The sequence below is a fragment of the Mytilus trossulus genome, chromosome 1, assembly GCF_036588685.1.
Source record: "Mytilus trossulus isolate FHL-02 chromosome 1, PNRI_Mtr1.1.1.hap1, whole genome shotgun sequence".
Taxonomy (NCBI): Eukaryota; Metazoa; Mollusca; class Bivalvia; order Mytilida; family Mytilidae; genus Mytilus; species Mytilus trossulus.
Genome location: NC_086373.1, coordinates 67,192,446 through 67,219,803, shown reverse-complemented (window position 1 = coordinate 67,219,803; position 27,358 = coordinate 67,192,446). Strand labels below are relative to the sequence as shown.

The 27,358-nt window shown below is 29.4% G+C and overlaps 1 protein-coding gene and 1 long non-coding RNA gene across 8 annotated transcripts in view; both read right to left on the bottom strand.

Annotated features, from left to right (window-relative positions):
- The window catches only part of LOC134682986 (uncharacterized), a 38,628-nt gene extending 22,783 nt beyond the window's left edge, over positions 1-15,845 (bottom strand). The window contains exons 1-11 of one of the 7 annotated variants that reach the window (XM_063541962.1): positions 15,721-15,845; positions 13,542-13,975; positions 12,523-12,555; positions 11,240-11,290; positions 5,718-5,958; positions 4,233-4,381; positions 2,209-2,358; positions 1,594-1,726; positions 1,089-1,261; positions 548-703; positions 19-33 (exon numbers count right to left, since the gene is read on the bottom strand). In XM_063541962.1, the coding sequence (XP_063398032.1) occupies positions 19-33; positions 548-703; positions 1,089-1,261; positions 1,594-1,726; positions 2,209-2,358; positions 4,233-4,381; positions 5,718-5,958; positions 11,240-11,290; positions 12,523-12,555; positions 13,542-13,920 (1,480 nt within the window). In that variant the 5' untranslated portion in view covers positions 13,921-13,975; positions 15,721-15,845. Of the gene's footprint in view, positions 1-18; positions 34-547; positions 704-1,088; positions 1,262-1,593; positions 1,727-2,208; positions 2,359-4,232; positions 4,382-5,717; positions 5,959-7,306; positions 7,346-7,475; positions 7,897-11,239; positions 11,291-12,522; positions 12,556-13,541; positions 13,976-15,720 lie in introns of those variants that run through there. The other 6 variants (XM_063541972.1, XM_063541981.1, XM_063541998.1 and 3 more) reach the window with 6 other exon arrangements.
- A 5,042-nt stretch (positions 15,846-20,887) lies between these two features.
- Positions 20,888-23,231, bottom strand: LOC134709609 (uncharacterized). The gene is made up of 3 exons (XR_010106004.1): positions 23,013-23,231; positions 21,938-22,004; positions 20,888-21,480 (listed from the first exon to the last, which is right to left on the bottom strand). It is a non-coding gene; the product is annotated as an uncharacterized LOC134709609 (long non-coding RNA).
- Between the last annotated feature and the right edge of the window lie 4,127 nt (positions 23,232-27,358).

Here is a 27,358-nt window from a genome sequence, read left to right as displayed (position 1 = left end):
ACTAGCCAGATAACTTACCAAGGCCCTCAAGCTCTATATTAGAAAAAGAAAGATAACTCATAGAATGCACACAGAGAATTTTTACAAATTGGGATAGGAGAAAGATCACAATTTCTATTTTAAAAAGTCTATGCTTTGGACATCTTAAAGGTTTATTTTATCAATGAGTTACACCAGTTGACCCAAGGTAAATATGAATAAATGATGTCATTGAACAATGGGTTCTTGCTTTAAACATAGATATTTAGACTTGAAAATGCAAGAATTCTGTAACAATTCCAGAAATATTATGTGACATGCATATACCGGTTCTTTTTTTTTTTTTTTAAACAGAAGAATAAACACCACTTCAATGTTTCACTTTAGATTTATAATAATTCAGAGTTTTTAAGATATCATTATCATAAAATTCTTTACTATTTACAAAAACTAAATTCTGAACTTGATACCTTAAGATAAACCTTATTGCTAACTGGCCGCCATTGCTGGACATGTAAAATTTTGACAACACAAAGAACATATCACAAATAAACATTCATAATTTTACCTGAAAATAATCTGGACAATTTTATTGGTATCATGCACACGCCATATTGCTTGGCATGTTCAGTTGCCTCCCTTGTTGCTGCATCCATACGCTTTGGACGTCTGGGTCTCATCTGGGTCAGTTCTTTATCTACAAATCCACCACCTTTACTTGAACCTGTTTAAAGGAAAATACAAAATTAGATGTTTAATAGAGATTTACAATGTTGATCCATGTACTACATCACACACTACTCATGAATCCACTTTTTTGGCTTAAACAACTCTGTATTTTTTATTTTTTTTTATAAGAGATGTAAATAAGTAATTCAGTATTGATTTTGCGAGAATGGTAACAAAAAATGACGCCACAAACATTCATATTGTTTAACCTGATCTATGTGTTGTATTAATAAGCATTGTGTATAAGTTCATAACATATAAATAAGGCAAACTAAAATTAGAGCAGGGAAACTAGTTTTGGGATGTACAGACAGAAAAGGCCAAAACTTTATGCCCCGTACCCAGAAGCGGGGCATACGATCCCAAATAAAACATTTTACCCAAAGATGCTGATGACTTGATTTGTCTCTGAGTTGGTGATCCTGACTGTCGACTTTGTTTTCCTGAACTTCCTTGCTTACTCTTGGGGGAATCTCTTTTTGGGGAATCCCTTTTGGGAGATCCTGGTGCAGCGTCAGGTCCAGCTAATCGACCTAATCTACTGAAGGAATTCCTAAAATGAAAGAAAGATACAAGATAAATATGTGATTAATATCTCTATATTTCCAATGGGAAAATTGATATCATATTAAAAAATCTTTTGGGTACAGTTCATGGATTCTTTATGGCATATTGCTGTACAAATAGATTTTTCTTTAATAAAAAATTAAGTGGAATTTCCTGATAAGCAATCCTTATAAAGTTGTCTTGATTATTTTTGGGAATCAACAGAGAATCATTATATTGTAAGCAAAAATTGCAGTCTTTATGTTTTGTACTGATGCAATTGTTTGATGCCTAATAAATCTCTTTCGCAATTCTAGTATCAAGGGAGAATAAAATTACCTTCCATCTTCTATAGCTACACTTGGAACACCCATTAATGTCTTAGGAGTAGGAGAGCCTTGGCGAGACTTCTGAGATTTTTTGTCAGATGCATTATCATCCTGAGACTTGGCAGCTGCTACTGCTACTGGTTCTGTAAAATAAAAATTCAATATTCATTTCAAATTATGAATACTTGTATTTTTATTTTTACTGTGAAATTAAAGAAAATTTACCTTTACATTAAGGTGGTACCTGACACTACAGGGAGAATACTCTGTAAAATCAGTAAAACGTTTTAGTCACGTTGTGTTTTTGAGGGAATATTAAAAACTTCTCAATGATCAAATTAGTGTTTATCAAACTGCTATATAACCAGTGTAATTTTTTCTGTTAATTGGTTGGTTCAAATTTTTTGAAATTTTTATATTTTTGTCAAAGGGCCAAAGTAAATACTTTGTCAAAATTTTATGAATATTAAACAAGCTAATTCAATTTTAGTGAAGGTGTTAGGTACCACCTTAATAAGCAGTTTGTTGGATGAGCATTAATATTTTTAAAATTTGAAGCCAGAAATATGGAGCAAATTGTTGTTTTATCAAATATTAACCCTTGCCAGATGAACACAAATCTTACCTTCTTTTTTCTTGTTTGCCATTTCTAAATTGGTAAAGGACACCTGTGTAGGCAATGGACGTAGATCTGTTGATTTCTTGGGCTGTAATTTGTTAAAGTTCTTGAACTGTTTTGATACTTTAGCCCTTACTCCTCTGTTCTCTATATCCCCTAAAAATGAAGAAAATATACATTAATAAAACTGTATTAAAAGTAAAAAAATAAGCTTATAAAGGTATTGAAGTTAAGTTCTCTATATGCATTTTGATATTTTGATATTTTACAACATAGGTTATATAATTGCAAAACTTTTACTTGAATTGTAAATAGATCCATTTCATTTCATTTCTTCATGAGGTGTACAACAATTACCCTTATAAAAAAAAAACATTTGTTGTATAGAGGCAAAATCTTTTATTTTTGGTTTTAGCTTTCATCTCTTTGATATTTTGGAATATAATTGTGCATTTATCATAGGATTTTGTTATCTATCTGAGCATTGCACAAGGTAATTTTTTCCCCGACACTAAATCCACATATGATGTTGAATGTGTACTGATTGATATTTTAGTCTTGTTGCCTGTAATTCAGTTGATGTTCTTTGAATGGTGACCTATAATTGTTTTAATTTTCAGTGTCATTTGGTCTCTTGTAGAGTGTTGTCTCATTGGCAATTATACCACAAATTCATATTACTATATAATTAAGAAAGTGTAAGCCAAACATAATATATCTTTTTCATTGTTTGACAAAAAAGTTATTCTTATTTTGCCATTTCCAAAATTACAATAAAAAGCAGCTGTTTTCACAGTAGTTTTTAAACTATGAGTTGTGCACAATTGAAAGTCATAATATTAAACAGTGAAATGGAAATATTATGAAAATAGAAAGAAAAATATGTGAGAGAATTTGGTTATAATTACATGCAGAAATCTTTTTTGTAATATATTTAAAGATATTAAGATATTTGGTCACCATATTTGTTTTCCTTCTGCATAATGCAAAAAAAATAGAAAATATCATAGAAATTTTCTGTATTTATAAAAAAAGGTATACAGTATAAACCATGGCCATATAATAAAATAATTAAAATGGAATTTTTGTACTGAAATTTGCTAAGATTGTGGTACATTACAAATTATACTATCTTTATATATTTTAAAAATATTTGTTTTAATTTGTCAGAAGGGTTTCCATCTGACTAACATAAATTATTTTTTAATTAGTTACAGAAATGCAACAAATGGAAGTTTTTAACGACCTTGACTGGCTAAACAGACCTTGCATGGTCAGCAATCATTTTTTGAAATAAAATTAAAAAATTCTGGACCATGCATTTAAACCTCTATCAAAAATAATGTTAGTGCCCTCTATTAGCAAAATAGAATAAACTATTTGTTTGTAGCTGAAATAATTGTGATCATGCAATTTGTTGTGATCTGTGTGACATCTATCCTCACCTCCAACAATAAGTCTTAATATAAAGTATCATAATCATTTTAGAATTCATCAAATTTACTACTAAAGGGAGGTAATAATCTTATCTATAGTGGATTTCTTATGATTTGTGGAATATTAATTTTTGGTCTGTTGGGACAAATCAATCATTTTAGTTCATTATAAGAAATGCATGTACCAAGTCAAGAATAAGTCAGTTGTTTTTCCATTCTCATTTATGTGTTTGAATTTTAGATTTTGACATTTGAAAAGGGACTTTCTGTTTTGAATTTTCCTTGGAGTTTAGTTTTTTTGTTATTTTAATTTTTCAATTATATGTATATAGAATAGTCCACAAAATTAAATATTTCCTTTAGGCTTGTATTCAAAATTTATTAAACTAAGAAAATTAACTTCCAGGGAAAAAACCTTCAGAAAAATTGGAACCTACAAAAATAAATGAATCCACATAATGTAAAGAGTTGTCCTTCATTTTTTTGTAAAAATAATGAGATTCCACTATAGTAAGGTCATACATAATATTTCATTCATGGCCTCAGTATTGTCATATCTTAGAAGTGATTGAATCTGTATTAAGTGTTGAATACCTGATCTATTTGAAGGCAGTTTGATAGGTTTGTTAAGTCTATCACTTTTAGCTGTAGGTTTCAATTTCTCCTTGATGTTCCACACACGCATTTCAAGGGTATGGTCAAATAACTTCAACAGTACATCTTTGTTTATATCAATTGTTTGACTGAAAAATAAAAGAGAACAATGAATAAGTGAACTGTTACATCTTGTAGTATTTGAATAATTACGGTAAAATAAAATTCTCTAATTTATTGATAGAATTACAGTACTATAGGAATCCTTAGATGAACACAAAACCAAAAGATTTCATCATTTATTTCAACATTGAAATTCAAATTTGGAAAAATATTCAACTTGTGACCGAACAACAATGATAATTAACTCATGCACTACGCGCATTCGTGAATTAATGTGTTGTTCAGTCACTGGTTGAATATTTTTCGATATTTGAATTCTTCAATTAGTTATTTTATAAATATTGGATAACTGTATATTTAAAACTATTATAGTACTTAAGACAATTTAAAGCTTGCCATGTTTTATAGCTATAACCATGTGTTTAACCCTAATTGTCTTTTGTTTTTTAATGTCATTGGGTTTAATATAGCATCAATGTCTCCCTACGCCTCCTTTTATTAAAGTTAAGCAGTTCTATTTCTGCTAAATCAATTCTCTCTTGATTATATAAAGTGTAAATAAGACGCTATCAGTAAGCTTAATTATCAAGTGCTATCATGTGAGAAATATATTTTCTCAAACTGTCATAACAAATAAATACAGAGATTCAAACTAAACTGAACTACATCTCCTTCTAAATGCCATTAATTCATAAGAATAATTTATTGAAGATTTCTAATATAGTAAAATATTCAACCAGTGACAGAACAACACATAAAATTCACAAATGTGTGTAGTCCAGGAGTTAATTATCAGTGTTGATCTGTCACAAGTTTGATATTTTACAATATTTTAATTCATTGATTTGTTGTTTTTTTCAATTTCATCAAGTCTTTTGACTATCTTTTTCTATGCATTTAAATTTGCTTTGATGCAACGTTATTGAATATTGACAATGTCTTGACAACACCTACAGTTGTATGATGCAGAGGAGTGAAATTATAGAGTTTATTTTACCTGTAAAATAATTGGTTTTAATTTTACACCTGTAAAATTATTGTAATTCATTTAATCAATGTCATAAATTATAAATAATTTATTGATTAGACTGACATTTTAACATTTTATAATTCAGTTCTTGACACACTATTTTGTAAAGTTGGACCATGCTTACAGTTAACTGACTAATTGCAATGCCAATGAAATAAATGCCTGAAACCACAAAATATCAACACCTACATTATAACTATGTACATTTTGAAGACCATTCTTTGACCTCATATTGTTTTACTTTTACAAATTATGACTTGGATGAAGAGTTGTCTCATTGGCACTCATACCACATCTTCTTTTACCTATTTACAATATTTAAAGTAACCTACTGATGGGTCCATGCCACCCAAGTAAGGTCTCCTTCCTGCCAAGTTCTTTCATTTCTTGCAGCATCTGGATATTTGAAGAGTCTAAACAAAGGACCATATAATACAAGATCTGTGACCGTTGGTGAGGTCCCAGGAAGTACCGAATACTCTGTATGGAAATAACCTTGTGGTTTGGAGACTTCAAATGTTCTTTTCTTTTTCTTCATTAACTCTTTCAGATCTGGAACATCATCATCCTCCACTACAAAATACATGAAAATAATTATTCATTGAAATAATATAGTGACATCTAAAATAGTTATTCATTGAAATATTATTAGTAACATCTGTTTTGAACAGTCTAAATTTGATAGAAGCATGAGGACAATTTATAAGCAAGAGGGTCATGCACAACTACTCTTAAATTCATAATTTCAAAATCTTAAAACTTTGCTGAAAATAATAAGACAAAAACAGATGTTATATTTTGGGTTTTAGTCTTACTAACTCTTAATCAACATTTTTTTTTCCATATCCAATAGAAAATAGATCAATAATACAATCCTAGATGCTTTCCCTCCCGCAATTGACACAACAAAAAACTTTTTGGGGGGTTTTCAAATTAAAAATCAGAATGTTTTTTTAAATTATTTGGTCTAGCATATCGATCTATCATCATGCAACAAATTAACAATCAATATTTTGCATTCCCTTCAAAATTTAAAGTGAGACTTTTTTGGAGACTAAAATATATGTATTGTTTTACATATGTCATTTTAGGGCCTTTCATGACTGACTATGCAATATCAGTTTTGCTCATTTTGAAAGCCGTATATAGACCTAATAGTTGTTTTATGTCATTCTGGTTCTTCATTGTATTCCAATTATATATAAACACTGCTTTTTCTTTCTTGAAAGAATAAAAAAAATAACAAAAAACAAACTCTGAGGAAAATTCAAAATAGAATTTACACAATGAACTGGCAATATAAAAAGCTTCAATACATCAAAAAAATGGATAACAACTGTCATATTCCTGACTTGGAACAGGTATTTTCTTATGAAGATAATGGTGGGTTTAACCTGGTTTTACAGCTAGCTATATCTCTTAATTGTATGACAATCTTGAAAAATTACCCTAAATATTTTAAAAGCAAATCTTACAAAATCTAAATGTATACCAATTAAGGCCCCTTTTCCAAAAGAAAATGATGAAGATGTTTTAATACATATCTGTAACACATGCAGTTTTGTGATAATATATACCATATACTGATATATCATTATTCTTTACACTTTGTGAAATAATAACGACATGCAAAGTGACAAAGTACAAGTTATTTTAATACACAGTAAGACCTTACTCATGCAATATTTGCATTTAAAGTAACCTTACGCATGCAATATTTGCATTCACAGTATAAAATTATGAAGTATCTGACCATACATGCAGGAAAGGGATATCATACATCATACATATTTTTACCAATACATAAACTTAGTTTCATTTTTCTATCTTCTTAATTATTAAGAAATATAATTCAAATGTGACATGCTCGACATCCCATAAGTGTAATAAATTTATATATATATCATGCATGAAATTGTACCCCATGAATCGTCTTCTGAACTTGAATATACATGTAAACCTAGAGAAAAAAATCATTTGTTAGTATTAGAGTGGTTTATGATACATTTATGAATAATTAACATTGTAAAAAATTGAGAAATTTGAAAAACAGCAACAAAAACTTTCAACAGAAGTTAAACTGACATTACCTGAATATCACCAGCAGAAAAAAAATCCACAAAGTTTTTATTCTGCCCAAATATGCAAAACTATGTAACGAAACCAAGTCCCATGATCTTATGCATTTTGTAGAACTTTCCTTGATGAAGCCGAAGTCCGATATGAAACGTCAAATGTTATAACAGCCCAAATCCAATAAAAAATGTAATTTGCATAACTTTGTGACAAGTTGTATCTTGTACTGTATAGATATGCAAAACAACAGAATTTCCTGGGACGAATCAATGAAAGTATAATAGAGAGAAACTAATCAATAGTCTATCAAATACTGTTAGAATAACGAGAATTTTATTTCACTTTTTATGGCAACTATCAGTGCTATATAACAAGTTTGCAATTAATCTTAGAACTATGGAGCAAACATTGTCATGGGATCTGATCAATAAATATTGGACCATGTATTCAACTTTATAGACTTCTTCGTATTTTGGCAGGATCTTTGCAACTATTATGTAATTCAAAAATTGAACTATTGCAAGATACAAATTTATTTTTTAAAAATTGCTCTGTTGATGTGCACACTTTGAATGATGCAATGCAAATTTTAACAGTTTATGTCAGAACATCAAATTCATATCAAAGTAAAGTTTAATATCGTTTTCAATCTAATGTCAATCATTGGGATGGCCATCTGATTACCATAATTGCCTTTTGTGACTTAGTCTTGGGGATTAAAATTCGGATCAGATATAAAATGTCCGGCTGGCTCAGAAAAATTTTGGAAGCTTTGGTTGAAACAGTTTAATTTATTTTCACACTTGAAACAACTCATGATAAAAGTAAAAAGAAATTGATCACTTGAGAGAAAACTGGTTAACATTAAAGCCTGAGATTTACCTAGAGATTCAGCATTCTCTCTTCTTTTTAAAAGACTTTAAGCTTTGACTCTTGACTGATGCCAAAGTGTTGGCCCATTCTTACATCTCCCCTAAACACTAACACAATCAGGTACTATTTTGACACCACATTTTTTTAGACTGTGCTTATAAAGAAGGGGAAAACTTATATTATACAGGTTTTTTTTTAATTTTCATATTTGGTCCAAAAAGGGTTATTTATAATGATTACTGCCTGCCAAATTTTGGTAATCACAATCTAAGTCATAGAAAAATTATCCTGATATGCTCTTCCAACCCAGTCGTCCTCAATAATGAGAAATCAATAAAAAAAGTCTGGTTTTAAGTAATTGATGAAATTAAAATGGAAATGACAAATAAATATTTGACTTTTAAGATAAGATTTCCAATAAAGACAGATATACACCTATAATCACTTGCACATATTTAATCTTAACAAACAATTTGGATTAATTAACAATATTAAATTGTATTTTACATTTTCCCTGAGGAAAATATCTGCCAATTTTTCAATTTTTATTGAAAAAGCATACAAGATGAAAGTATGATTATAGCTGTATATTCCATGTTGGGACACTAATCAATAAACACATCAATAAACAACTCTGTAATCTTTTAACAGCTTCTCCTCCAGGATTAATTAATAATTGGAATTGATTGATTTTACACAACCAATTAATGATTTTCAATTAAGTCTAATAGTTTTCACTTTTATCATGTTGAAGCCATTATCACCTGTTAAGTGTATGGTTGCATGAAAGTTTTTTTGGTGCTGTGAGCAGAGGAAGGTCTTTATTATAAAATGGCATGTTAACAATTGTAATGGTGGTCTGTCATGAAAGTTAATAATTTGAGAATCTGTTGTAAATTAATTGGTTTTTGAATTCAAAACAAGGTGTTGAAATGTCATTATGGGAGACGTAATGGCAAAATTGATTAAGTATTTGATGTAAACAGCATCATCACTTGGCTTTGAAATAAACTGTTTAACATGAAATAATTGTGTAGTAGTCCAACCAAAAAGTTACAATAGAGATTTCCAATAAAATGACATACGTACCTAACTCGACGTACTTACGTAACGGGACCGGTTGTTGCTAACCAATATAATTTTGTTAAATGCGTTACTCAAGTTTTAACTAAGTATTCCTTAACTATGACACCCATTCATAATAAATTTTATCAATATAAAATATTTCTAAGATGATGAAAAACGAAAGAAATCATGATTTGTATATATCACGTGATTATTGAGATTCCCGCCTAAACTTCACTGTCATAAGACCACGTATATATACGTATCTGTACCTATCATACGATTCATAGGAGTTGTCTTTCATGGTTTTGACAATGACAATGAGTTTAGGTATACTTAAACAAAAACCTCGCCCCATAATTTGGTAAAGGTAAAGACGAAAAACTACTTTTGAAAAATAGATAATTGATATGAATTTCTGCCCACCTCAAATTATCTTCAATTAAATTATAGAAACATATTATTTTGTTTTAAAAGTCGAGTACACCTTTTACATTTGGGTGTGCTTAACGTTAAATCTTTTAAAAACAATAAAAAGGCAACCTTCTCGCTTCGGAATTAGTTATTTTAATATTTGTATGCTAAATGTCGTCTCGGTAGTTTTTATAATTCATAATGTGAGAAGAACTAAAATATGGGTCAAGTGAAATGACAAAAAATGGTGGGTGTGTTTGATTACAAGTTGCTAATTTACTTTTTCTATTATAGTATTTAAATAAAGTCAATAAAGTCATTCAAAGTTTAATGACAAAATATTTAAAGAGTAAAAAAAAAAAACAGTTGTGGTTGAATTTTACTGAAGGCATATTCCAGCAACAATGCGTGTTCAAATAGAAAAACATGCATGCAGTGTATGCTCCCCTCCGTCACGCTTCAATGTAGTAGGATGAAATACGCTGAGTTGGGTCGGTTATGTCGAGTAAAGTCATTTTATTGGAAATCTCTATTAAGACTTAACACGTACCACAACATTAGATCTAGAGCAGTCTTCAAATTAAACAACAATGTCAATTTCTCAGGCCAGTTAAATCTTAGTTAAATTTGTCTAAAAATAGGAGTTAGTTGCCAGTTATACAATATACCAAAGAAAAATTGTTGAAAAGATCAAAAGCAGAACTTCCTTACGCTAGAAGAATGATAGAATAACGAAACATGGTAACAGACTGGATGAACACAGTTACAAACTGCCTAAACACATCAATAGACTGTTTAAACACAGTTACAAACTGCCTAAACATATCAACAGACTGCTTAAACACATTTACAAACTGCCTAAACACATCAACAGATTTACTGAACACAGTGCGTGAGGCTGACTAAACACATTTAAAAAAACCTGACTAAACACATCAACAGATTTACTAAACACAAAAACAGGCTTACTAAACACAGTAACTAAACGATTACTGGTAAACGCCTTGTCAGAATGAATCAAAATACAATGTACCTGTAGTACAAATGCAATGGAATTAATAAACATAGAAACAAAACAAATAATCACAGTAACAGACTTAACTAAACACAAACAAGGACTGAATAAACACAGTAACAGAATGATTCAACTTAGTAGCACAATGACTAAACACAGCAGTGTTCTCCTCAAGGCCTTTTATCATCATCGTAATTTTATGCTATAATTTTAAAAATAATGTTATCTGCATAATCTTCCTTATAGATACATGAAGTGTTATGGATATGGTGCTTTAATTTTTAGAAACAAGACAGTATTTTAAATTTCCCTGCAGTTAATCGTGATTATCTATGAAATATCTGGGGAGAACACTGCACAGTAACAAAATGACTAAACACAGTCTAGGACTGAATAAACATAGTTACAGACCTCTTTTGATTGATTTTAGGCGGTATCTAGATGGTGTGTACACTGTATCTTCTTTTATTCAATATAAAAGAACATGATTACAAATTAAAAAAAAATATATATAGGCTCTAACAATGTTCTCTATGAATAATTTCGTCCACAATGAAGTCAAAACAAAATAAAATGTCTGCATCTAATTTATTCAACCCTACATGTATATGTTATAAAAATAAACTGTAAACACAAAGATGTGCCTCGACTAGACTGTATGTATCACAAACTTTATCAACTGTTGATTAGGACATGTATATACATGTAACCACCAAAATCCACACAGGAAACAGCATGCCTATGTCTCACTTCAGTGACTTTTGTTGCAGACAATAATATAACAAAAATACAAACTAATGACCATGAATATTTTCCTACAAAATTCCTTGAAAACTATGAAGACATAAATTATATATAAATGGTTTTGCATTTAGTGGAAAGGATATCTTTTATGCTGTGTAATTCTAATAAGCAGAGAAGCACAATTCTAGATAAATAAATTTAAAAATTGATATTAGTTTTACTCTTAAAAAAGAGAGAATAAATAATTTGGCAAAAGGTTCATTGAAACATATACATGTACATACATGTATATAATTTTTTTTTTAATTTTACAACTAATTTAAAATATCTTTTTACTTTAAAGTACAACAGTAATTCATGCAGGAATAAAATTAAAACACAAACAAAAAAGTGAGCACTTTCAATAAAGTTTTCTGAAAAAATATTTTCAAATCTAAAAAAAGTTACCACAAGATAATATAATATTTTCAAAATAAAATTATTACTAGATTTAAAAAATGAGAGCTCTACAAATATATAAATAGTTTGATAGTTTCATTTTAAGTTTTTCATTATATTAAATCTATAAATATTATTAAAATATAAAATTTCTACAAAAAAAATTGTAAAGACAAAATAAAAAGATGATCTACAAGTGCCAACTATAGGTACATCCAAGGTCATAGCTTATTCACTAATTCTTTAGAAAATTGAGTTATCTCCCTTGTGATGATTTATGCCAATAACTTTACCAAAATAAATCAAATGTTTTTCAATCAATTCAAAATCTAGTTGAATTATTAATAAAACTAAAAATGATGGTATTCTGTAAAATGTTCACATTTATAAACAGAATGATAAATAATTGATTCAGAAATATTTTCTATATTAATTTTTTTTTTATCTTATATCCAAAGAATTAGGAAATTGATAATATGACCTAAATATAAAGGTGAATCGTAACCACCTACCACTCATAGCCAAAGATGCTGCATTCATATCATCTGAAACATTGTTATAATCATAGGTGTAGATGTATATCTTATACAAAAAATAAACTAGGTCGACAGTACTGTAAGTTCAAAAATGTTTGCAATTTTTTTTATAATTGTGAAAATTGCAACAAAATAGGTTTAAATTACAAAAAGAAATAAAACCTGTTATTGAATTTGATAACATTATTTTTTATGCTACATTTCCTGAAGTCATAATAAAATTTAGGCCATAAAATGACCATAATACAAATGTAATTATGATCCAAAATTTCTGAGCTAACAGTATTGCTATTCAAATTTATTCAAACAGAAGGACAGCTAGTCACTTAAAAATGTACATATAATTATATACATTGATGATTTTTATTATGGTTAAGGTCAAAATGTTAACATGGAAGATTTGCATACATTTTGCATGAAAAAATAAACATGGGCAACAACCTCACAGAAAATCTCAGTGCTACATGTAGTATATGCGTTATTATGAAGTTACAATGGACAAGGTGCTTCAGGTGGGAATAAAATCTTGTAAATCTATTCCTGGATAATTTCTTATTACAGAAATATAAATATATCTAAACCCTTAAAAACTTGATAATTTCTGTTCATCTTTTCTTTTCTAATCATTATCATATAATTAAAATTAAATTCATGGATAGAAAATTTCTGTAACCAAACCTAAAACAGATTTTTGTGGTCTCCTTGGCTTTCCAGAAATAAAAAAAATAAAGGGGAAAGTTCTGCTTTAAAAGAGCTTTTTATATAAAAAAAAAAATAATATACTTTGAATATACCCTTTTTATAGGTTTATTTTTTTCATACCTTTAAACTTTAAAATTTATTGAAATAAACTTTTACAATAAAACCTAAAAATTGATAGCTGGGGTCCTTTATGTTTCCAGAAATAAAAAGATTTATAATGTGTTCAGTGAAAATCTTTTTCTTCCATTCAATTTTACAGATATCTAAGATAATTCTCGTTATGATAAACTAACCTGTAGGTACTGCCACTGATACAGTAATTTTAAATGTGACACTATGTGTAACATCTTGGGCAACACCTTTCTTCCCTCGTCTTGATTTACCAATTGATGTATTACTTCCGCTACTCTTAGGCCTGTCAATACTTTCAGTACTTTTAGGTCGACTATCTACAGATTTTCTTCCTGATGCAGGACTATCATTGTCCTTTCTACTTTGTCTGCTAGCAGATCTCTCTGGTGTTTTATTCCCTCCATTTTCAGGACTTATTTTTCTCTCAACCTCAGGCGTTTTCCTTTCCTCCTCTTTCTCTGTCCTTATTTCATCTTCTTTGATCTTTGCTTCACTTTCACTCCTTGCTGAATCTTTGGTGGTAGATTCTTCCCCTTCCATTTTCTTTCACTTTACAATTTATGCTTTCTTGAATATTAAGTTCCCATTACTTCTTCTGAAAAACAGAATGAATGTTGGTTAAATACATTGTTCATTAAAAAACAGATCAAAACCTTCCTCAAAAATGCTGTTTGAATTATAAAAAAAATATTCCAATTTGTACAAGAAATTGAAGAACTATATAGCTGTTACATGTAGTAAGAAGTATGTTTGACCTTACGCTGAAACCATTCATGAAAATTCACAGAACTTGGTTGTACATTGAAACATATTCTAATATAAGCTCAAATATTAATGCATTATTTTATTTTTAAAACTCATTTGAATAAGAATGCATTTGTATGAAGTACTATTCTAATTAAGTACAGTTGCAAAAAAGTACTATATATATACATGCACCAGTGCATTTTAGTATCATATAAATTTTATGTGATGTTTTAATGTTTTTTTGTGATAATATCTGATTTTCTTATAGATAGTGTAACATAATCATGATGATGGTACATATGTACTTCAAAATTCACTGTGTACCAATAAGAAGCATAATGTATATGAAATTTGTGGAGAAAACATTCCCTATTTTCAAATACTACCAATGAATTCTATAGGTTCATTCCTTTTTTGCATGCATTCTTTTACCAAAAAGAACAATTTTAGGGAGAAAAAAAATCATATTGCAGTCAGAAATTCCTTCTTTGTAGGTAAATTAAGATTAGTTGTGATCTATACATATATTTGGAAAACTGAGATAAAACACTTTACCGGGTACATTACTTGTGCAAGGGTCCGTAAAAACAACAGTTAAAATACAGCTTTTTCTACTGTTTAACAAATTACAATCACATCTACATTTTGTAACTGTCTTTGTTATGGTACATATACAACAAAATTTATTTTCATACATGCATGGGTAGTTCATTTTCAAATTTTAGTGTAATGAAAGAGAAATCTTATTTTTATCTCTATTTTCAGTGGTGAAATCTGTTTCTGTAATGTTTTTAGGGGATTAGATTTTGCTAACCTTCACCTATTGATGTCATGCAACAATCATTGTTTAGCGCAGTGGCATCAGTGTCTGATGAAATCAAAAGTTTACCTAGGCCATGGCATATAAAATATCTGCATAAAAAAAAAATCTTTAGTTTTTATAAAGACGAGTTATGCCAGTTAAGTCTTGACCCAGGGTAAATCTTTTTTTAAATGATGTCAATAAACAAGCCATTTTTACTGCAACATAATAAATTTAATATTTCCAGGTTGTGGCATAAGAAATGTTCTGGAAAGTCTTCTCTAAATGTGTTTATTGAAATAGAGACAAATGCATAGTTTGTTAATGTTACATGGTAAAAATGAATCCATAATCATAAAAAAACAAAACAACTGGTTTATTAAAGACTTACCTATACTCTGATCTTCAAAACAATATCATAATATTTGAATTTTGTTGTTATAAAAAGTTTGGCAAATTTATCTACTGATGCCACATAAACAATTGTTTATTCACTGGTATGTATTGGTAAAAATTTCACGAATTCAATAATAATAGGTGGATTTTTGCAAATAAACACATATTTTTTTATCAATCAATGAAAAAATTGACACACATAAATTATGATCTGAAGTCTAGTGAAGACACAGGATGAAAAAAGAAAGTTTGAAAGTTGTTTTCGTCGTGTACATTGAAAAACTAAAAGGACAGGAAAGAAAATCAAATTGAAAGAGGGGAGTGCGTTTTTGTTCAACTTTGTAGACTGATGTCAAATGCATCAGCTACTATGACGTATTGTTTAAAAACCTTACCAAATTTTACCCCCGAGAACTTTTGTTGCTACAACTGCTTGGCAACGATTATCGGTTATGTCCCTTTGGGTATTTCTAAAATTGGATCATGTCTCCGGTCATAGTCCCGATCGACTGCTACAGATTTGTTCACCTGTGATTTCTATAATGATCTATCATTAAGTAAAGGCTTTTTATATATTTTTTTAACAAAATTCATAGTGATCATCTTAAGCTTATCAAAAACTTCGAGTTCCATAGATCACAAGCACTTGCTTTCTATTCATCATGACTCTGTGACAAGATCTCGTACACGTATATAGTGGCTTTTTTTTCGCCGGCTTTGATTTTGATATCTCAGTGAATTCAAGCCTTCAAAATATAATATTCCTATAGAAATAGTTGACTTTTATGTATGCACAAATGCAATTCAAAGAACTTACTATTATTTATAAAAGTATTTTTTTATTATTTTTTAAACTTTTTTATGATGTATATTATTGTTTTATTTTATTTTTTAGAGAAAACAAGACAAATAAAAACACTACACAGACTTAAATGAGAAAAAATGAACAAAGTAAATCCGGCCCATCCAAAAAAAACACGTGCTATAGAAGGATAAGTATTACCAGCACTTCGTGTACCTGTTTTTAAATTAATACTCTTGGACTTCTTTTCTTGATTTGGTCTGTTTTGCCATACACAAGAATGAAGGACTTTTTTTTTAACATTTTATCAGTACACATGCTATGTCATTGATAAATCTCATGAATAGTTATCATAGATGTAAACGGGAAACACATATACCCTGTTATAATTTTCAATATATCTTTTTTTTTTTTTTTTTTGCATTAAATATGATAAAAATGTTTTGCATAGACGTTAAGCACGTTATTGCGTCAGTGCCGTGAAATGCGACAAAGCAATTTGATAAATAGCTCTTCTATGAAAACTAACTAGTTCAGCTTTATGAAATTTATATCCATAGATTAGGCAGGTATTACTGTTTCCAAAAATATTAAAAATATTCTTTTACTTTTCATAATAGTTTCAAATAATGATACAAATATTACCAAAAAGTCAAAAATATGCGTGTCAGACGTAACAAATTATTCGCAAAATAACTTTTGCGGGAATTTTTGTGGTCTAATAAAAAGTTTTAAGTCCGCGAAAATTCGCATGAATGATAAACATCTAATATAATTAATGACGCCATTGCTGTTTTTTGTGTTGATTGAACGGTAAAAATTTATTTTTTCAAAAATGAATATTCCTCGCCATGGTCAGGTTTCTGAAAATGGTAAGTTATCAAAATTTATCGCTTTTTAAAATATCAGATGATATGAAATTTTGTTTTTATAAATTATTCCTACAAATGTGCTTAGATAGACCATTTCAAATCCGGAATTTTACAGCACTCGCACCACCAATAAAAACGCATTGGCCTCGGGAAAATGTCTTGCAAGATTGTCCAATGTCGAATTTCGCCGCTTTTTACAAAAACACTGTCAGTTTCAACGTCATTTTATTAAATATTCAATTTGTAGCATATAAAACAGTGCTTTTTCGTAATTGTGCTTTCACCCCACAATACGATAACATACTTTTTGATAAGCTGTTAAGTCGAAATGACTTCATTTTTTAACAAATCAAATGTCTTGCAAGTTTGTCCACTGAGCAATTTTCTTACGTTTTGAACGTTTTCGATTCGGGACGCTATACATATATGTGTTTTCAAATTATTTCTAAAAGTTTGTTCTTTGTTTTGGTGTTAAACACCACATCATGTATAAGCGACATTTGTTGTATTTTATTGACCTGTCATCAAAGGTAGGAGAAGCCGGACATCAGGCGACCTTAAGTTAAAATAGTTGCAATAACTGTCGATTAGGAGTCGAACAAATCTCGCCACGAGCGTATCTTAAAATTACCATGCTTTTTTTCACTTTATATGAACTCATTAATTAGGCCAACCATCCTCCTAGGCCATCGAATATGAAAGCAGTTCGTATTATCATATGAATTATGAACGATATTTCATTGTTTTTAAATAACAAGTACGGTTCGATTTTATGTTTTTTAGATCAGAGGACAATACAAAATAACCAAATTACAAATTTCGAAAATAGATAGAATCATAGAAACCACGATAAGAACTGCAATATATAAAATTAGTTATAATCAATTAGAAAATGAATAATTATCTAAAATGAAAAAAAACCATATGGTAATTTGTCAATAAATAGGTAAAATATTAATTACAGAACAGAAGAATTTCATATCCGAGACAGAGAGAATTAAATATTGTAAAGAGATAAAGAAACTAAAAAGAAAAGAGCCAAAAAATAAAAGTTACAATAAATATAAAGAGCAATACAACACAAGCCGAATCAGAAGTCCGAAAAGTTCATTTGCATGCGTATCTACCAGTAGCAAATAATTCATACATATTCAAGACTTTGAAGTATCCATAGTTATAAAAAAAAATGATTACAATCAAAACGAACAAAGTATACTCGATTACCGACGTAAAACGTCAAATTTTGACGTTCGCGGGTATGTTAATGCTGTATTTTCGAAAAAATGAAAAAATGATACTTAAATTTCGACTTTTAATAAAAAGACTTTTTGACTCATTTATAGTGTAATTTGTTATATTTTTTATTTTTGCTAGTAAGTTGACAATATAAATTTTCGTTTTCAAAAATAACATTCTCAAATTATCACGTGGTTATCACGTGACACTCAAAATCTATTTATAAACGTGAAAACGGTAAACTCAAAAGTGCTAGCGTGTAGACAGTCTTGTTTTTCTAAATATTGTTATCTGTGGATAGCTTATATACCAAAGTATTAGAAAAGTGCTACTCGCCTCCTTTGAATAAAAAGATTAAATACATAAACGGAGATTTTCGACTGAATTGTGCCAAAAATGCTTTGACCTTCAGATATTACAACGTCTTACAGTTAAACGGTATTTACAACATGAACCGAGTAGCAGTTTTCGAAAAATATTAATATTCAGCTTTCTGTACGTTAACTTGACCCAAAAATTCATCATTTCTACACGCTAGCACTTTTGAGTCAAAGTTAACGTGTTTCACAATTGTTTGTGTCCGACATTGTTTACAAACGCACAAGTGACTTTCAAAGGGAAGTAATTCTGTCAACAGAAAAAAAAATTTCAGTCATCGGGAAATTATTGCTGATCTTTATTTAAATGTACTTTTAGCTGCATCTTCTCCATAACCAAATATTTAATAAAAGAAACAAACTATTTAAATATATATATTTTACTCGGAGAATAGATCAGAATGATTATAATTACACATCGGCTTGGGGTATGAAGCCCCTTTTCTTTCTGTTTGGTATTTTTTGGCAAAAATATTATGTATGGAATTTTTCTACGGACACTGTAGCTTTATTAACCAATAAAACCTGACCTCCGTGTATTTGCACAACAGTGTGGGAAGTGTCGTTAAACACCATTCAATCAATCAGATAGCTCTTTGAATTCTATTTTGTCAGGTGAGGTGCCTCTCATGTTTGGGTTTTGCCACTTGTAACAGTGTAAACTTTTAGAGTACAATAAAATCATGAATCTTGCTCATTCTTCATAAATCATACAGACCCATACACTGTACATCATTCAGTCGTTGGTCACAGTGGCAATCACACCATATATAATGACAGCTTGAAATATATATTCAATGTCCTGCTTTTTCTCTCTCTCAATAAATTAAATTACCACATGCTGATAGAAAACATACTTTAAGAAAAATAGATGATGATTTCATAACAAAAAAACTTATGGTGCCATGGTCAGTAAGTATGGGACTATTAAATCAATTTATACCAAATATGATAGTGCAAGAGCTAATGGAAATTTAATTATATTTCAAATCCTGCAACATTTTTTTCACACATACCCTTTATACACCATGTACACATTAAATGAGTATTCTGTGTCTCATTCAAGCATACTTAAAACTCCAAAATATGTATTTATTCTATGTATGTATAATATATGTACCATTATCTCTGTAACTTATAAATTTGCAGAATATTTTCTTTTACAGCTAATTTCCTAAAGCTTGTAGAGTAAAACTTTTGTTGACTTGCTTGTCTTGTTTGTATAAATATTTACCCAAGCTTAAAGCTTAAAGCACTTAAGATTGTCATCTTCAAACAATAAATATAGGCAAACTTAAACCTGTAAATATTATAGTGAAATTCAATTGGATGTTATCTAAATTATTATTGTACAATATCGAACAAAGCAAGCAAGGTAACCTAAGTCTTGCTCTACATGCTTTTGGAAATTAGCTGTAATCTCTTTTTAAGGTACAGGAAACAGAAATATAGGTATATATAGGGTGTAAAGTTTATTTAAAGAACATATAATAATAATTTTGCAGGGTAAAGAAAGATGCTATTTGAATAAAAATTATAGAGAAAAATTCTCATAGCAACTAATTGACAACCCCCCTCACCCCCCAGTTCAGACCCCAATTGATGAATCTGTGGCCTAAATTTGTATAAATTAGAAAAATCATGAACTTGGACAACTGTTTTGATTATCTATATTTTATTAATATCAATATAATATATTATCTTTTATAATTGCTAACCATCAATGAGGTGTTTATTTTTAAGGATAAAGCAGCATAAAACTAGCAGACATCAGTTTAAATCATGTTGAACTGAATAAGAAAAGTTATTATAATATTTATCATCTTTTAAAGCTTCATGTAATTAGATAATTGAATTAATATTGATAATTGCACCTCAATAAGCATTATTTGGTACTTTCTGAAAAGGGTGTGTGAATGTTTTTGTAAGGGAATATATGATCAGTGTCTGACAGAAAACCTCAAAGTTTTTCATTTAACCCAAGTAATTTAAAATATCCATTCATTGATTGATTGATTTGAAATTGTGTATTAAATGCAGCTAACATGACTTATTTTACTTCATGTGGTATGTTTTTCAATGTGTCACAACTTACCATCATAACCAAATAACATAGATATTTTTTTGTTTTTGTTATAAAACATGTTTCACAATCATTGAAATTATGGAATGAGTGTTCCTATTGATGAATCTATATATGCTAATTTGTATGTGAAAACATTTCATCATTCCTAACACTTTTGCTTTTGTTTCACATTATTATCAATAAACACTATTAATGATTTTGATTTTAATATTCCACAGCTAAATATAATTTATCCACTGAATGAAATCACAATTTGTACACAGTGACACATTTATGAAGTAAAAGTTCTGTGAAACATCCTCTCCTCAGTGATGATAATTAGGACACAATATCACATACTATATGTATTCCACTTTCTTATAAACTTTTCCTTTGTTTGATCATTAACTAACACATGTTCCAGAATCATTGCAGTTAGTTATTCATTCATTTCAACATATTTCCTTTTGCTGAACCTGCTTTTTCATACAGTAAATTTTTTTCTCACTTTTTTTAATACAGTCAATTAACTTCTAATTTGTATTCTTTTTAGCACAGTTAAAACAGTCTTGATTCCATTAATTTTGTCACACATATGTATAAGTAAAGAGTTGTCTTTTCAGGAAAATGAATTTTCTCTTTATATCTCATGTACAGGAATCTGATATGAAAATAATATCCTTGTTTGGGTATCATTTGTTGATCTTCCTTAGAATGAAAAGTGCAGTCCTTGTGTCTTGTTCATTTTATCAATTGTGCTATTGTATTGGAAGTAGCCATTGTTTCTCATTCATCTTAAAATCCTGCAGCAAAAAAAATGATATTATTATACACAATATAATTAATTTATAAGCCCCATTGCTATATATATGCATAATATCTATTACTTCAATCATTGTACTTGATTTATATAATAATATGCTCTTAATGTGCCCTGTTACTAATATTTTGAACATAACAATTATTTATCTTATTTATATTCTTATTCTGATACAAAAAGAGAACATCAATATAATCAAATTTTAGTAAGCTTAATAGCTATAGTCCTTAGTATCAGCAGTAGTTGGTAAAACTAATAGTAAACTTACATGTTTGTAATAAAATATTTGCCATGCTTGTTTACTTTCTTAACACATAAATATAATAGACAGAGTAATCTAAACTCATAAGCAATTAATCTTTAAATAGCTTTCATATCACTTCATGTGACTAAAAAATATTAAAGTGTCAGTAAAAATAATATAATATTTGAATGCTTACATCATAATGCAGACTTCCTACATGTCAACTCACTTGGAAGCAGTAAAAAACCCAGTGAATACAAATTCTGCAAAAGACAAATATAAAATTGCATAATCAAAACTTTAAAAGCAATAAACACACCAAAAGTTTTTTGTTAAACATGTAGGAAAAATGCAATAAAGGAGATACTTAAAAAAAACTGTTAGGTATTTAATCTGTATGATATTGAAATATTTACATCAATGTAGATTGAAACCTTTTAAAGTCACTTATTTGGATTAGCAAATCCTACAAGTAATCAATAGTCTTTATGTCAATTGAATGAAAGTGTAAATCAATTTAAAATTTTCATGTCTATTACTTAAAATTAAATTGGATAATATATTAACTGAGATGAGCAAATTCTCTGTTTTGTAAAATCTCAGTAGCCTGATAACTGAAATATAACTTTAATAATAGTACATTTTATTTGTTTGAACATGCATTTATAATTTTTAATTCTGGTATTTTTTATAAACTTAGAAATGACAATGGATATATAAATCTATTTTTTTGAAACAAATCCATGTTTTATTTTAATAAAATTTATGCTTAAATCACAATGAAAAAAAAATAATTCTGAATTGAAACAATGTCATTCTCTGTTTAAAATGTAAAAACACCAACACTGTTCATTTGCGTGGGTGGTGTATAAAAGTATAAACAAAAAATGACTAAGCTTAAGGATAGGTAGACTGGGTATGATAATATAGGGAGTGCACCCCTTACTACCAAAGTAAAAATGAATAGTTTTAATTTATTGCATACACTAAACCAAGGGGGAATTAAGGGGGGGGGGGGGGTCTAATTATTATGTTACAGTTAGCTTGGGAAAAATCAAGTCTAATATAACTAATATTAAAACAATCTTTCTCCGAGCATTGTTTCCATTTAGCTAACTTTATTGATTCGTTGATTGATTCATAGGTCAACGGTTTTCGTCGTCGGTTATCCAAATAAATGACGAATTATAAATGTTTTGATTCACTTCAACAAATTCAATAAGAAGAAATGGGAACCGGTGATAAAGAGTTACAATTTACAACGTATTTACCTCAAAATGTATGCAAAATCCACCTTTTCATTGTGATTTCCATGTGCCGACTTCTGTGACAAGGTGCTCAACAGCTGATAATAATGACTGTGACGTGACAAGCTAAACATTGACGTTGATGAATCTTAGTTTTTGGCGATTTTCTTACTTAAAACTGTAAGTGTTCAAGGGAACAATGGTCATGTATGAAGATATTGTTAATGTTGCAATGCCGTTGTCGAAAAACAACAAGTTGATAAATCTTTGACCTCGGTGAAGCCAAAAAATCACCACTCTATAGCAAATTCTCCCAACGTCCGATTTAGCCAATCAAAATTCGTATAGTTTCGAAAATGCCGTAATAGATGAGATTTCGATGCAATCACCAAAAATTGTAAAAAAATATTTGAAACCGCATTAACCTACCCGCGTTACCAATTGGGACGCAATATCGTGCGTAACGTCTATAGCAAGTGAACTTTTAGACTGAGGATTTCCAAATATGATTCTTAAAAAAAAGTATTTTTAAGTCAGCGTTTACTGTGTTGTCAATGGCAATTTGAAAATAACATTCCGTCATATTTTGTTCTTCCCCTCTATGTTTCTATTGTTGTTATATGGGTTGATGCTTTAAAAAAAATCATAAAAATTAATTCTTCGTCGCAGTTATCATTTTTCCATAGCAGAGAAGATTGAAACAATCTAAATAAATTATCAAGAGGAAAAATATTTTAAATCAATGTTTTCTGTTGTCAACTGCATTTTGAAATGCAAACCCTCCGTTCGACAGATGTCGTATGTACAGTTTACAAATGGATCGACATAATAAAAAGGTTGGCTTTATAATAGTTTCTGCTTTGCCCACTTTCATTATTTAGAAATAAAAAGTGGTAATTGTTATTGAAGGTTCTATCGAATTTTAAGAGATTTGATACAGAAAAATGTATCAAAATGACGTATTTTATTGATGAATATGATAAACGGTGGTCATGGTAGAGGTTAATAATGCCCTTTACCGTCAGGCATCAAACAGTCATTTTCTGCTACCGTTAGCGTCAAATCGGTTGAAATTTTAACGCGATTCGTCAAAATAACATTATCGTGATTCGTCAAATGTCTCAAATAATTATCGTTACCGTTATTTTTGGAAAAAAAAATAGCGTGATTCGTAAAATTCAGCTGATTTTTTTAACGTCCAAAAGAAAGTGTTCATTTTATCGTCATGCACTAAAAATTAACGTCGTTTGGCAATTTTTTTTACCGTTATACGTCATGAAGGCACCCCCATTACTACCCTCATGATTTATTTCGATAAAAAAAAAAATAACAATAGAATGACACAGATACATTCAAAGCCAAGGTTATGCCAATTTACCAAAATTATGAAGACTTAATTTAAAAAAATACACATACGAGATAGTATGTGTCATAATAAATTATCTCGGTGATCAATTTAAAAATTATAAAAAAAATTTAAACAACTTGGGTTATCTCGCTTAGAAATGTCCAATATTCTTGAACATGGGACATTCGTTTTTGAATTTTCCTTGGAGTTCATTACTTTTGGGATTTTACTTTTTACCATAAGTTTAACTTCATAGAAACCATGTATAGCATGAATTGTACATGTATCACCTTTCTACCTGCCAATTTTCAACCCATGTTTATAAAGTCTTCTAAAAAAGAAACGCCTTTTGGAAGATTAGCACTACTAAAACACCCCCTGTTTTTTTGGAAATCTTAAATTAATATACTCAGTATGGAGCGCAGTAATCATCAGCATAAAAAAATAAAGATTAAGCAACGACATCCCACCAAAAAAACTATGGTCCTCCCACTGCATGAAATGATACGTTTACAAAATTTATTCTCATATTAAATTTCTAGTTTTAAATGTAACTTCTGATTTACAAAGAATTATTTAAGTAGTTTATGAAAATTTAATGCTTTTGTTAAATTTCAAATTTTCTTGAGTTTAATTCCGATTTATGGGTTTTTTAAATTTGTTAATTATTTGAAAAATAATACAAGTTTAAATTTGTTACGGATCCGTAAGGGTAAGTAGATCGATCCCTCTCCACATGTGACACCTGTCGTGTTGCTCATGTTAGTACAACCAAGAAACAAGTCTAATTCGGTAGTCTAGGTCATATGCGTGAAAAGGGGACGGGATTTTAGTTACGACATTATTTCATATCCGTTATCATCTGTGAAACGGATATTCATTAACAGTCAACCAACTTGTGATGGCATCTCTTAAATTTACGAAGGGGTTGTTTTAACTTCCTCCTTTGGAACTCTTGGTTTAAAAGCTTCCTTCTGAGCAGCAATCCTCTATCACATTTTTTGGTTTGAATACGGTTTAACTTTGATTTAACTGAACCTTTTTTTTTCGAGGGTCACACAGGTTCGTTTTAAATAGAAACCGCGCGTCTGGAGTACCAAATGATAGTCCTGGTATCTCTAATGAACTTGTACTAAATACTGTATTTGACAACAGTGCCTTCCTGATTCTGCATAGCTCATAGAAACATTTCCCGACAATTGATGCATAACGTATATTTATCAAACATCTTCAGACAGTTCCAACTAGTATTTTTCTCTCTTTAAAAAGTTATTAATATAATAACAGTCATATCGCGATCATTTAGAGATAAACTACTGACATGTAGTGGAAATTGGTTTAATTGCCTTCAGGTTAGAACAAAATTCCCAAAAACATCTTGTTTATCAAGTTGTAACTCGACGTGTAGGTTAAGTAACGATGTCGGTCAATCTGTTTCTGTATTTTTTTTTTCTTTTTTCTGTTATCGCATTTTAAAGGATATACAGATGAAAAGTGATAAGGAAATATCGATTTACTGTTATAATTAACAGAATATTTTCCTGATATTAACTGTATCTGGCCATGGTGGGATAAGACGATAAGCTTCTTGGAATTTTGTTACAGCTAAGTTTGTATGTATAAATGAGGGGTTAAGCTTCCATAAGTAACCATAATTTGTTAAGTTACTAACTTTAAAGCAAATAATTTTGGTGAAACTAAAATTACCATTGATCATTGATATAATAAACAATGAAAAAGTAAAATCATAAAAATACTGAACTCCGAGGAAAATTCAAAACGGAAAGTCCCTAATCAAATGGCAAAATCAAAAGATCATACACATCAAACTAATGGATAACAAATGTCATATTCCTGACTTGGTTCATGCATTTTCTTATGTAGAAAATGGTGAATTGAACCCTGTTTTATATCTATACAAACCTCTTACTTGTATGATAGTCGCTTCAAATTCCATTATGTATATTTATTGACAACGATGCGTGAATAAAACAAACAGACATACTAGGTAAACATGTCCATTAAGCAGATTTCAACACTGTGCTATAATTTTAATCACTAAAATAAATACAAACATGTAACAAAGAACAAAATGGCATAATACAGATGAAGCATATTAGTAAAAATTAAAGACAAGAATACACAAATTTACCCTAGTACAATAACACAACGACGGGATGTATAAGTTCATAGCCACGTCATACATGTAACGAAGATAGACAAAGCACATAGGAAAAATGAAAGACGAGCAACAAACAAGTTTTCGAAGTAACACCAAAAGGCATATAGACAAAGCACATTAGCAAAATGAAAGACAAGAATACGAGAATATCATAAATAAAATGACAGAATGTACAAGTTCAAGTATCTCAATACCAATAAAAATGAATTGGATGTTTAGAAAAATGTATATTTATATAAGTATGTGTCCTTGTTTTGCGTCAGTATGCTCACAGGAACCAAGTGCTTGGTAAAATAAGGAAGTGGGGAAATCTATTAGATCTATATAATATAACGTTTAGATAAATTTGCACCAGATTTGGATAATATGTCGACTGAATAATTTGACTTGCCTCCCTTGATATCTGTTCTACTTTTTTGAGCGGAAATGTTAACTTAGCATAGAGATCAATATAGTCAAAGTAAAACCTTAAATAAAATAGTTATTCTGTTAATGTTTTACCATTTTTTAATAGTTTCATCTGCCTCCTATAAAGAATATTCAAACATTACATTCATACACCGAAATTCAGTTTTTGAATATTATTCTTTAACGTTTCACCTATAAAATCTGCGCTTCTGCTCCCATATTAAGTTAAAGGTATCATTTGTCAACTAACTTCAGTGATATAGTTATCGTTTTCTTACCAAGACGATTCATACAAAAGAAAAGGTCTGCATGGTTCATGTAATACGTTTAACCAAACTAGGATATAATATTCACTCGCAAACTTGTAACCAGGAAAGCTTTGCACCACTACATACAAGAACTTCAGCACCATCTGAAAATGTTAAGATACTC